Source organism: Mercenaria mercenaria, chromosome 8, assembly GCF_021730395.1.
Source record: "Mercenaria mercenaria strain notata chromosome 8, MADL_Memer_1, whole genome shotgun sequence".
NCBI classification, from domain to species: domain Eukaryota; kingdom Metazoa; phylum Mollusca; class Bivalvia; order Venerida; family Veneridae; genus Mercenaria; species Mercenaria mercenaria.
In genome coordinates, this window is record NC_069368.1 from 75,326,192 (window position 1) to 75,339,650 (window position 13,459).

Genomic DNA, 13,459 nt, shown 5'->3' on the forward strand with positions numbered 1-13,459 from the left:
TATGCATATTAAGAAGGCTGCGATCGATATTCTGACAATATGTAAATCAACGCTAGTGATCCATCCATGCGCTTTAAAAATGTTTAAGCAAACAATATAATGAATGTTAATTTCAGGTGACAGCAGTTGCTCAAATTTATGGGACAACGTTGTCTTATTAAGAGAATGGAAAAAAACAGGAATGACAGAGAAGCCTTACTACACAAACGCAAACGTTATATACAATTTAACACATACTGCTAAAATAATAATGCTCCTCCGAAATCCTGTAACAAGGTATATTTGTATTTTTACAAATAAACTCAACAATTGAACTTATCTTGCAGTAAGATTTTTTATTGTAGCACTGTAAGTATATGAATTTTTAAAGAAGGAGTTAGTGACTTTTTTATTATAAATTTAAAACAAAATCGAAGCAAGCGTTTGAAGTCATTTTATAATTTAACGATATATATAGTCTTCAAGCAATTACTCCTGTCGCACTGTCTAGTTTCCCACGTGGTAGTTCAGAGTATTGAAGCACTTTTTACATGCATTTCATCGGTCCTTATTTCATAATCAAAACATATGATGTATGATTTTAAAAATCTACCGGAAAATTTAGTTTAAAGAATTTTAGACATTGAATATTTGGAAAGAAAAAAACGGAGAAGTTAGGTTCTTGATCTCCAACTAGAATATAATGATTTTCCATTAGTTGGAATGTACCAACGCAGAACTGATTCCGTTGTTAAAATAATTTGCTATATTTGTGAACTATAAGATTTATCATACTGGAAACTTAGTAGAATATAAGAAAAGAAGCTTTGTTATTTTCAATAGATAAACACTTCCAAAAACTAATTAATATTGTGCCGGATGAGCACTACACAATAAACTTAATAGTTCAGTTGTACATCTGCTACATATTGTTTTATGTTACTAAATTGATTTTTTAATATTTAGCAATGTGTAAAATAATTAAGAGAAGAAAAATGAATAAAGTTAGTAATTAATAATAAAATTTTGAACAAAATGAAAAAAAAATCTCTTAATTTCAGACTTTACTCGGATTATCTAGCATTTACAAGACGACGAGTAAATGCTGCAGACTTTCACGAGAAAGTGGTATTTTCTGTAGATCACTACAAATACTGTTTAAAGAAACATGATGAACGTTATTGTGCGTATTATTACCCAAACACGGTAAGAATTTATAGGAGCATCACTGTTTTATCTTATTCCATGTTTTAAATGAAATATTCTGAAACCTGTAATTCAACTAACCGGACCTGTAAAGATAATTTAAAGCTTGCGATTAAGTACTATGAAACGCGTATGAGCAGTGAATCATTATATGTACAAGTTCTAATGGACGGCACTCTAGACAACTTTTCCACTTTGTCTATATAAAGCCACCATCCTGTCTTATAGATAAACGGGTAAAGGGATGTTACATCATGATATTCGATAGATTCCTTATCATTTGCTTCTTTGTAAAGTGTGAAGGCCTCTGTTCAACCCCCGAAAAAAGCTTCTCTAGGTTGTAAGTGTGTTACCATATCAAGCCTCTCTATAAACGTCCCAATTGCATTGTATTCTTTTAAAAATAATCAACTCAGACTCCCAGATAGATACGTAGGTGTAATCAAGCTCTTCTATCTATTTTGTTTCGTCAGAGTATTTTGATATATCTCCCCAATGGTTAGTTTATTGACAGGGTTTACCGTTGAACTTGAATAAAGTTTCGGATTAGTATGCCAGAAGTTTCCGTGGAACTCTTATACGACATTTTGGTCTCCTGTTAATAATAACGATCTACCCTACGATCTAAGGTCCACTTACCGTTTCATTCCCATCTCTAGCATATTGTATCCTAATACCCAGAACATGAGACTGGTATTTCACCCACTGTAAAGCTTATATAAATTGAACCTGTCGGAATTATAACAGTGTGTAGGAATGATCGTGGTTTCTCTGAGAAAGTTTGTTCTAAACACTGTTTGACAAGCGAAAGCAATGGTAATGTTCTTCTTAAATAGATCAACTTGGGAAACTTTGAGGGAGTTAGCTCTACATTTGAAACAGCATCGTCTTAGGATATCCACACCTGACTGACAATACTTCAACATTTCTTTTTGAAAATCAAACGGTGTGTTTATTGGCTTCGTACCACTCCATAAAAACTGGTCTCGAATCGTTTCTTTCAATCTGGGTTGTAATATTGCATACCCGGTAAATGGTTTAGAACAAAAGTTTGATTATCTTGTCGGTTAAATAGATGGGAGAAGTAACATTTAGATAATTCAGAAAATTCAAAAATGGCTGGCAGTTTTTTAAAGAGCCATTTAAAAAAAGTTAATGGAATCAGTCATTTTGATTTTACAATCTGGAACTATCAAGGACACGACTTAGGGTATCACAGTCAGAACGATGGTATTTTGGTACAAATATTGGGGAATGGGAGTCATAACCTTAGAAATTATGACATATGACGGTAGCATCGACATTTTCTTCAGAGAACAACCAACTACAAAAAGTATCGGTCCCGAAAATATAAGTTCAAATTTTCACACAACTCGCACTCACTTTTTTTTCACACAACTCTTTATCCATGCATACCGTACATACTTTATAAACCACACATTTGGTACATGTTCAAAGGCACCGCATTTTAAGTTTTACAATGTATAAATTTCCCATCTTCTCAATATCTTGCTGTCGACACTCCAAATCAAATAATATATATGTGTCAACGTTTTTTTTTCATTGTCATTTATCGTTAATCGTTCATCTTGGTTTAAATCCTCAGGTTGAATGTAGCATTGTTGTCCTTCCTTTTTTTTAACACAGGTAACAGTATTTTGAACCACATATATGAGGTTTGTTACCCATATCTTTTATTCAATGTTTTTCCGCAGTCTTCACATCTGATGTAAGTGAGACACATATACTTTCCTTTTGCTGTTGTATTTCGGTTAAGTTCAAAGCACTCCTGTCCTCGAAAAAAAAAACAGCAAAGAAAAAACGATAACATGTCTCGCAATAAAGCCATTCTTCTTCACTCGGGCTATTTATTTTCTTACAGTTGTGACACGCGTTGTTACACGAATGTTTTTCCTTCTGGTGATATCCCGGCATATGGTACATTAATAGCTTTTTGCTAGGAAGGAAGGTATACTGGTAATTATATCGTAATGGTCGTTATGATAGTAGAGAGAGATTGTCCTCGTCGCCTCTGGTCCGGTGTAGATAATACCGTTGAAATAATCACCCGTCACGATATGTATTTTGTATCCACTAAGGGTCTCTTGAAATTTCTTGATTTATTTGATACCACAAGGTCCAAGGGACACACCGACATGTTGATGCAACTCTTCAGCCATTTCCTTTTGTATTTCACGACCCTGTCTGATGCTGTTCCATTTTCGTGTTGATCTAACTTAGCTTTGGCCGTAACAATGGCCCTCGCGCAGCAGTCACCGTCATTTTGAATACGTATAAAACACTGTTTTTCTTTCAGGATCTTTTCTAAGTTCACATAAGGACGTCTTTTTTTGGCCTCCTCCATTTGGCATATCCACATGTATATCTTCAAATATTTCACACTTAGTCAATGGTAAAATCTTCATTTGAATGTTATACTCTCTCTACTTCTCCCATAGAACGTTCTGCAGTCAGTTCGTATATGCTAAAAAAAACGGTAAAATGATAGGATATTCCAATGTAGGACTCTTGATTACTGGATTACTAATCTGGTAATGTCTTCTGGCATAGGTCCTCTGGTCAAGTCTTCAAACATTGCATTAAACAACCGCTCGAGTGTTGCCGTCACATCATATGCCATTTTTGGATCTTTAAAAGTCACTTTGTAAGTAGAAGATGTTTTCTTAAATTTCTCGATGCGCTGTTCATTGATTTTCGTAATGTTGTAAAAATTCTTAGGATCATCGTTTTTCTTCATGCGCTTTGTAGGCATGTCATCATTCTCAGCCGGTCTCTTAAGCCCTCCCTCCGCCAATCTGATTCGTCTGAAGTTTGTGTCTATTGAGGTTGAAATGACGACTGAATGATTGTCCGCATTTATAACGTTGTAGATTGTTGGTTGCCATATGTCTCTGTTCCAGTTGATTGATTTTTTCGATTAAAAGCTTTAGAGCATACGTCGCAGGAGAATTGCTCCCAATCGTTTTCGCTCTTTCTGTGTTGAAGTAACTGACTCAGCCTGGGAAAATTACTCCTGCATTCGTTACAATTGTAAACCATGTCTGTTCTTTTTGACGTCCTGTGGCAGAATGAGAATTTAGCATATCACGTTCTTTGTACACGTATTTTCGTAATCTCTGCTAGCTCCTGATTAGTCTTTTTTTAAAGAATCTCATTGATCTATGATATGTTTATGACACAACTACATCCAATCAATTCTATTTAGAATGACATTTGATATTTATTTATAGAATAACATCACTATGAGCGACCTTGACGATATAACCTGCAATAATAAAACACGGGGATATATGAGCTAACAATGTTAATAATTGATATCCATTAACGTATTATTAAAACTGCCCAACTGACTTTTCAACATTCTTTTTTTTTTTTGAAATTGTAATGTTTCTTTTCTACAGCAAGTCCACTGACTGATTAATCGTTTTATTTTAGGTAGAAAAGTTATAATCTGACAGACCTTATATGACATTGAAACTCTAGAACTACATTGGTACAACATTTATTTATATAGCGAAAAACAGTATTTAAGCACTTAGATGTTGCAATAGTAAAAATTTAAATGATTTATATCTTCGTGTTTCCTCGCATATAGCCGATGATTAGTACGGTAAAACTACAGTGTACGGCATAATATATCCAGTAATACATTAATCAGCCATAGTTTATAAATAAAAATGACACATGGACCGTTAAGGACACGTCACGGCTGAAATAGTTTAGCATTATTACAATACACAATCGGTATTGAAATTGTGTTTCCCATACATGTGCTAATTAGATAAATCCTCAATATCTATGTGAAAATAAGGGATTGTGTTTTTTATGATTGCAACACTGTGAGTTGCTCTAATTAGTGACAAATGACTGAAACAATAGGAATTCGTACGTGACTTGGATAGACAAAACGACAGTGAGGTAACAATATATTCTTTTATTGTTTTAATTTATGAGTTGTAAGCTACAATATAGAATACCTATTTTATGAAAATCAAACTGGAAGTTTAAATAACAGAAAAAAATTAATTAGGTCATGAGTCATCATATACCAGTCAAAATTTGTCATTAGTTTTCACGAGCTGTCAAAATTATTTTTATCTCTCTATTCTGCAAATGCATTGTTTTTGTAAGTATCTTGGTCGGATAGTGTAGTGTGTAACTTACTTTACATTCCACATTAATATTTTTGCTTGAAATTGCTTTGTTGAGCTCAACGAAGTCACGTATGAATTTCTATTTTTTAGCTTATTGTCTGTTATAAAGGTACCAGATCTTAATATTAAGATATAAGAATTGTTCCTTTCTGGTAGACAAAGGAAACTATTTGGTTGAATCATAACATAACGGTTTTGGGAAAGAACTGAATATTCTTTGTTTTTTTTTTTTTGTTATTCACCGGAAATTCAAAAGGTGACATCACCTTAATTTTAATGGGACTGTATTTGAATTTACTTGTGAAATAATCGTTACCAATCATGTGTACTTAACACAGCTTTTTACGATATCAGACGGTTTATTATTGGTCTCAAATATGATCACATTTTATAACCCGATGGCTAATTTTTAACAACAAACGAGAACCTCTTGGACTATGAATGTCAATTAATTGTAATAAACCTCCATAACGCATTACATTGTCAATTTTTCTCTATAGTTAAGTTTTCATGCATAAAACTAGCGCGTGCGCTTTAAAATATGACATGTATAAATTATTAAAAGAAACAACGCTTTGTACCGGCCACTTGTTAACTGTCCGCAAGTCTAAATGCTGTTGAAAAAACGGGACTGTACCCACGCGTATTGTATGAAATACTTGACAATTTACTATGCTGGAACGTGTCTAATTATGATCTCGCTTCTCTCCAGATTAGACGAAATTTCCGATGGCCCATGCGTCTCAAAGGATTATTTAAATTTGAAATTATATCAATGAATTTTATCCGTCTCTATGATTGAAATCATTTTTCCCTGCGCGAGAAAGTCTGTCAACGTACTCGAATATAACAGTTTCGAACGGTATCAAAATCACAGTGTCCATTAAAGGTTGTCCTTAGAGTTCGTCAATTCATGTTGAAATTGTAATAATTTGACTACGTTTAATTACAAGTCATGTTTTCTTCGGGTAGTTAACGCTTGGGAAAATTTGTACCTGTTTTTTTTACCAAGACATGCAAGCGTAAGAGAATATGACAATAATGAGAGATATTTTTCAAGTTTTTTTCTATGATCCTTCCTAGAGATTTATTGTTATCTAAATCGCTTAAGAACATATATAGCGGTGACATATCGCCAAGTACTTCCAAATTTTAAAAGATCTTTTTATTTTATGTCATTAGTCCCTTACTTTTATCTTGCAATAAAGCAGTTCTATATTTAACATTGACTATCAAGAAAAGAAATCATGCGAGTGACTAGTATTATAGAGAATGAAATAATTAACCTTTACGCAATATTTCTTTTTGTAGGAGCACACACTGTTTAGGGCACTTTGATGATGACAGTAATCTTTCATTTACTTGTTAGCTGTATGACTACGCTTAAAAAATGATCGTTATGCAAATCAAATGAGCATTTATTGTCAGATTCTATCTGCCGGTTTCGATTAAGAAATTTGACAACACTCGTTTAAAGAGTGATTCAAGCTTGTCATTTCTTTATCCTAGTGGTCACAAAACTATTAGTATAGTTTGTGAAGTTGAATAAATAAATAATGATTTTATTTACATTAGAATCCGTGTCACAACACAAATCAAATTTTGAAAAAATACTTAAAATTGTTACCGCGTGATAAACATACATATGATACGGTAAAGTACGCTTAGAATCAGAATGAACCAAGCATATATTGATCTGATGCTCAGAAAGAATGGTTTAGAATAATGAATTCTGGCTTATAAAGGCTTTAGACAGAGAATGCTTGAAATGCCCTAATTCGTGTCCTACTTTTACTGCTTTTCATTCAATAAATAATTCGTATATTGACAGAACTTGATAAAGATTTTATATATCTTGTGATAAATTATTTGAATAACTAGCCAAATCGGCACAGGCATTCGTAACATTGCTTTCGATAATTAAGAAACTGAAAGTCTGTTTGGGTTGTATCAAAGGGCCGAAATTCTGTATGGGTCTTACAAAAGCGCCGAAAGTCTGTATCGGCTGTACTGAAAGACTGTTTTGGTGGAGGGAGGAGAGAAAAAGGAGGAATGAGGAAGGAGGAGGAGGGAAGAGAGAGGAGGGAGATGGAAGGAGGTTGAGAGGAGGGAGGAGAGAGGAGGGCGGAGGAGGGAGAGAGAGGAGTGAGGCAAACGAGGAGGAAGGATGGGGGAAGAGGGAGGAGGAAGGAGGTTGAGGAGGGAAGAGAGAGGAGTGAGGAGGGGAAGAGGAAGGAGGAGAGAGGACTGAGGAGAAAGGAGATTGAGGAGGGAGGAGAGAGGAGATTGAGTAGTAAGGATAGGAGGGAGGAGGAGGGAGGAGGAAGAACGAGAAAGGAGGGAGGAGAGTTGTCGAGGAGGAAGGAGGGAAGTAGAGTGAGGGTCAAAAAATGTGTCGAGATTAGATCGAACGAGACTGTAAATGATGACGCCAACGAAAAAGCATAGGACTGTATTTGATGAGAGAGTGAGAGGTGGACGTATATCTTACCCGTATGGATATTGAGTATATATATTTGATGGTATTTTCATTGTTTTTTTTTACAAAAAATAAAAGATGAACAGATCGGTATCGTTTCTTATGTTTTCATTATTCCCAATATATAAAGCTGAGGTCAATTATGCGTCATTGAGCCCCATCCCGAGACTTGTCTGCTCCTAATCCAAGATGGCGACTTAATATAGACAAAGAAGGGGAATAGTGATCTAGAGTGCCGTCCTCTACTTCTTGTACAAAACAAAGAACTGAAATTGTCCGATAATTATACACGTTAAATACTTGTTAGCCTAGTTTTTTTTTCTACTCAAACTATTAAACATTACAGCTATGTTACATAAAAGTCTAGAATTGGAAAAAAAAGGTAAATTGTAATCACAGTAAAAAAAACAAATCTGAATGAAAATCATTACCTTACACATATCAAATTGAATGCTAATTTAGGGTTCATGGCATTAATTTGTGATGGCATTGATGTTTTCATGCCCTGCAGAAAAATGTGAATTATCAGTGAGTTATAAGGCAGGGGTAAATTTCACAATGCGTAGATTTGATAGAAAGTAGCCAGAAAACTTTAGAGTTGGTTTAACACGGCGTTTGTTTTCTCCTATAACTACCTAATTTTTAGTTTTATCAGCCATTCGATGAGTAACTGCCGATAAACGAGATCGTTTTAACACGACGTAAAGTCATTTGGCACCATTTGTTTCTCTAAATGTTTCTTTGTACTTTTTCTGTGGGAATTTTGTCCTTGTTTTTTTTTTCAGAATCAGTTCCTGAAGGTGAAGTAGTATATTCAAAAATATTTAAAAACGATCAAAAACACTACAGTGGCTTTTACAGCAACTAATGACTGCGTCGGATTCATATACGTATTGCGATATTTAATTCCTCCGACATAGTTTACAAATAAAATGAGAAGACATGAGGAATAGCTTTTCTGCGTGTTACGGTCCACTTTTCACATTTAATAAAATATAGAAAGAAAAATACATTCGCCTTCATATTGAAAGAAACTCATAAAAAATATAAGGTGATATTATTAACTTTTAACTGAATTAATTTTAAGTCTGCTCGATTAGTTCAATATGAATAGCGCAGAACTACGAATCCTCCTCGAACGAGACGTATGTTCCTCAGGACGACTTGATAACAGATATTTAGTTTTATGATCTCATTTGTCCTCCACCTTTGATTCACCGTGGGAGGGTGACGGTTACTTACGGAAAACAGGCTTGTCATGGTACTAAATCCAGGAAATCTGGTAACATCACTGAAATATCGCAGAAAACGACGTAAACCAAAACTTTACGTCCAAATATACATGCAAATGTTTTTTTTTTTTTTTTTTTTTTTTTTTTTTTTTTTTTTTTTTTTATCAAACTAAAGATGAATAAATAAATAAACTTCAATTTTTTTAAAAAAATACCTTAACATTCACATATTAAATATCATGGTTTGAAAATCAATTTCATTAATTTAAAACAATGTTTTCAAAATAGATATTTATTATTGAGTTTTGCTTTATTATTCATGTCGCTTTTTTGTTGTTTTTTATTCCAGGGAGTGAGACTAACGATTGGCTTATATATCATTTACATAGAAGATTATTTGAGAGTTTTCCCCAGAAATCAGATAAAAATTTTAAAGACTGAAAATTATTCGGAGAATATATCGAGTTCCCTGAAAGATGTTTTCAATTTTCTAGAAATCGGTAAGTAATTTCTCTTCAGAAACAAATGCTACATTATTTAAGCAACACAATTTTGTGCTATTTGATATATTTCCATTTATTTTATTTTTAAGCAAACCTTAACATGAGGATAAATAATCGGTATATCGCATCATTTTACATAAGTTTGATTTCAGGGGAAAATTGGATGTCTTCAAGTGTTGTTAAATATATTTTACTTTGAGAAGTATATTCTATTTGGTGAAAATCAGTTTGTATATACAGTAGAAACTCTGAAAATCAAACCCTGTCCGGATGAAGTCAAAAGTTCGGTTGTCAGAGGATTCCGGTTTTCAGAGGATTTCGCACAAATTTCTGAGAAGATTTAAATATATATATATATATTTAAATCTTCTATATATATATTTTATATATATATATATTCATTTCATCTGACCGTGTCATGTTCAGTAACTTTAAGTCTTTTTTCTTTTCCAAAATCTGCATTGAATGTCTCTGTTATCTTATTAAACTGAATTATTTCTAACAGACAAAAGCTCACTTAAACTGATGTTTTATCATGAAAAGAATGTTTTGCTTATCGTGGTGATGAAAATCATATTAGTTGAGTCTGTTGTTAGTGGTAACACGCTTGGCTGTCAATCCGGAGGTCCGGGATTCGAATCCCGGTCCAGACACTGGAGTTTTCTGAGATGATCTTGTGTGTCTCATCAGGAAAGACGGCTTCGCCTGTATCGGTGCTATACACCGGGCACGTTAAAGAACCAGACTGTCTATTTGCAAAGAGCTAGGTTAAGTAAGCCGGACAAGTATATAGCTACAAAAGTTTCGCTCTGTTCTGGGGGCTTTATCTTACTCTGTCCCTCTGGTCAGATCGCACTGTGTCTGTACTAGTAGAAGATGAATTTTAGCGCCCTGTGTGGATGCGTTTGCTATATGTAAAGAACCTTTGAACTAGATTATCATTAAATGGGCGCTATGTAATCTGTTATAGTAATAATAATAACAATTTCTTAAAAAGTTTATTTGTATTATTCATAGGCATAATTTGTAAGTTATTTTTGTTTAGTGTAAGGCAGACATTATTCCAATACTCGGGACAACGTGGATAAAAAGGCTCACCAGTTCCTTCCAACCCACGTTGTCTTTCGATTTGTGTAAATTCTTTTTTTTCTGACATAAAGACATCTAGGCTACTGGAACTGCAATATGTTTTTGCCAGTTTCATCAGGCCCTTGATGGCGTTGTTATTCAGCTTCTGAATATATAATATGTACGTGTGAATTGTTCTTTAATATTTTTTTTTACTTCTGAAACTGGTTACGATTTGCCTCTGAGATTTGCATCAATTTCATAACATAATTGCATTTAATGCATTGTTATACGGTTTCTGTTTCAAATAAATATGCCCATAGCTGATTTCCATTGAGCTTATATATGTACTAGTCTTTATATAAGTTGATGTATTTTTGTTCAAATACATTTTATATGCGTCTATTCATATATCTTAAAGATTCATATTTTAGGCGGCTTTGATTGAACGTTTCTTACTCGATCGACTTTTTTTTCATCATTTCTTAGCTCTGTTAGTGTTATTCATCAGATATATGCCTTCTCAGTCAAAGCCTGCCGGCACTTCGCTAAGATGTTAGTGTTATTTCATGTAGATAAAAAATCAAGCTTGGTAATAGAAGGTCAGAAGTTGTCGATGTCTGTTAATTTCACTTTGAGTCGTTTTAGAGAAATCATACATAGAAAGTGTCATATGACCTAACTTGTTGTAACAAGAAACATTTATAGCCATTTTGTTATAAATGTACATTATTTTATCCGGTGATATTTGATTTTTTTTAAGTTCATCAATGTTTAGAAATGAAATGTTTAGAAATAAACATTTATTTTCATGAAGCATTTGTCTATTCTATTTCTTGTGATATGGGTTATTAAATATTATCTTGCAGGTATACCCACGGAAAGTATTATGAATTCGATAACTGGCAAAGGAAAGATAAATGGAAACAGAAGACGTCAAATAGAATCTGGGAAAATGTTACCAAAGACACATACTCTTCTATCAAATTTTTATCAGCCATACAACGAGAAATTGGTTAAGCTATTGGGCGATCGATTTATTTTTTGATATTTGCATAAACCTTTTTAATTAGTCACAAACGAGGGATATTTCGTCATGAAAAGTGTGTAAGGAATTAAATAAATAGAAGAACTTTTGTGCGCCAAAAGAGTAATAGGTTAAGAGTAAAGTTAGGTGAACAATAGACCGGTTAAAAAAAAATACAACTCCAAGTGGTGCTTTTGCTACTGACCGTTCCAAGTACTTTTTTATTAGTTGTTTTTTCCTCATGCTTTTGCTATACGTGTGTATATGAACTTGGTGTGAGTTCAGGTTAAGGAAGCCGCGTTTTAGTAACGTAGCTACACAATGTAACACTTTTAAGTATCTTTTACTGTTTTTTACATAAATAATTTCATACCATTGGATGGGATTATACATTACAACACAGGTCATAAAAAGTGGTGTAAAAGAGTGACACAAGAATCCAAAGATAAATTTTGTGTTAAAAATGATACATATCAGGACGACTTCATTGATGTAAATTTCAATAGTGCATCCAATCATATTTCATGAAAATGACATTTTTAAAATAAATTGGTGAAGTGGACCCTTTTTATCCGGAGAAGATGATAATATTTCAAGATTTGTGTAAAATGGCTTGTATGTATACAATAACGTACTCGTCATAGCAGTTTTCTGATGTTTAGTTTTATTTCGGCAGGATTTTGTTTCCGGACTGTGTGTTGATAGCTACATATATATCTAGAATTTATAGTGCTTACTTGAAGTTTGTAGTTAAGTTCCAGTGCCAATATTATAAGGATTGCAATAAATTTATATTTGTAAACATTGTTATAATTCTACTAGTAAATTAAATACTTCTCTTTTAGAAAATATATGCCCCACATAATCCTTAAATTGAACTTATAATCATTGTTTTTTATGCAGCACAGTAGGACATAGTATCTCCTACGTAGGACTTAATATCTCCTACGTAGGACATTGTATCTCCTATGTAGGACATAGTACCCACTACCTAGGAGTTAGTATCACCTACGTAGGACTTAGTATCTCCTTGCTGGACTTAGTATCTCCTACGTAGGACATAGTATCTCCTACGTAGGAGATATTAAGTACTACGAAGGACATAATATCTCCTACGTAGGGCATAGTATATCGTACGAAGTACTTAATATTTCCTATGTAGGATAGAGTATCTCTTATGTAGTACTTAGTATCCCCTACGTAGTACTTAATATCTCCTACGTAGGATATAGTAAATTCTACGTAGTACTTCGTTTCTCCTACGTAGGACTTAGTATCTCCTACGTAGGACATAGTATCTCCTAAGTAGGACATAGTAATTCATACGTAAGGGTTCCTATTTTGCGGCGCTGAAACGTTTGTGGTCTAACTTGCGTCCTGATCAATGGCATTTATTGCAAGATCTAATTTATTTTCTAAACTATTTATATTCTCGTATTTTATGTGTTGTCTCGAGAAGAGGCTTGAATAATAAATTTTTCATTGAACTCAGTGAAATTATCTAATAACCAGTTCCCACGATGAGGATGCGCACACCGGATATTGCCACCAAGTGATAAGGTATTTTCCGAAAACGTGATTATTTTTCGTCAACAAGGTAAGTAAAATTCCGATTTACTATTGTATTATACTACTTCAGAAGAAAAGATCATTATTTTTCATAACTAGATACTATGTATATGCTTTCACAAGCGTAAAATGGGTCACTCTTAAGTAGAAATGCTAATTTTTTTGATAAAATGACAAGTTTATCATTTGATAAATGCATGCCGTAAAAACATTTGTCCCGA

General features: G+C 33.5%; 1 protein-coding gene across 1 annotated transcript in view; it reads left to right on the plus strand.

Moving 5' to 3' along the window:
- LOC123566046 (carbohydrate sulfotransferase 15-like) overlaps positions 1 to 12,471 on the plus strand; it is a 32,854-nt gene extending 20,383 nt beyond the window's left edge. Inside the window, exons 5-8 of the mRNA XM_045359872.2 lie at positions 117 to 276; positions 1,041 to 1,185; positions 9,421 to 9,571; positions 11,512 to 12,471. Coding sequence (XP_045215807.2) covers positions 117 to 276; positions 1,041 to 1,185; positions 9,421 to 9,571; positions 11,512 to 11,690 — 635 coding nt within the window. The 3' untranslated portion in view covers positions 11,691 to 12,471. The remainder of the gene's footprint in view (positions 1 to 116; positions 277 to 1,040; positions 1,186 to 9,420; positions 9,572 to 11,511) is intronic.
- The last annotated feature ends 988 nt before the right edge of the window (positions 12,472 to 13,459 follow it).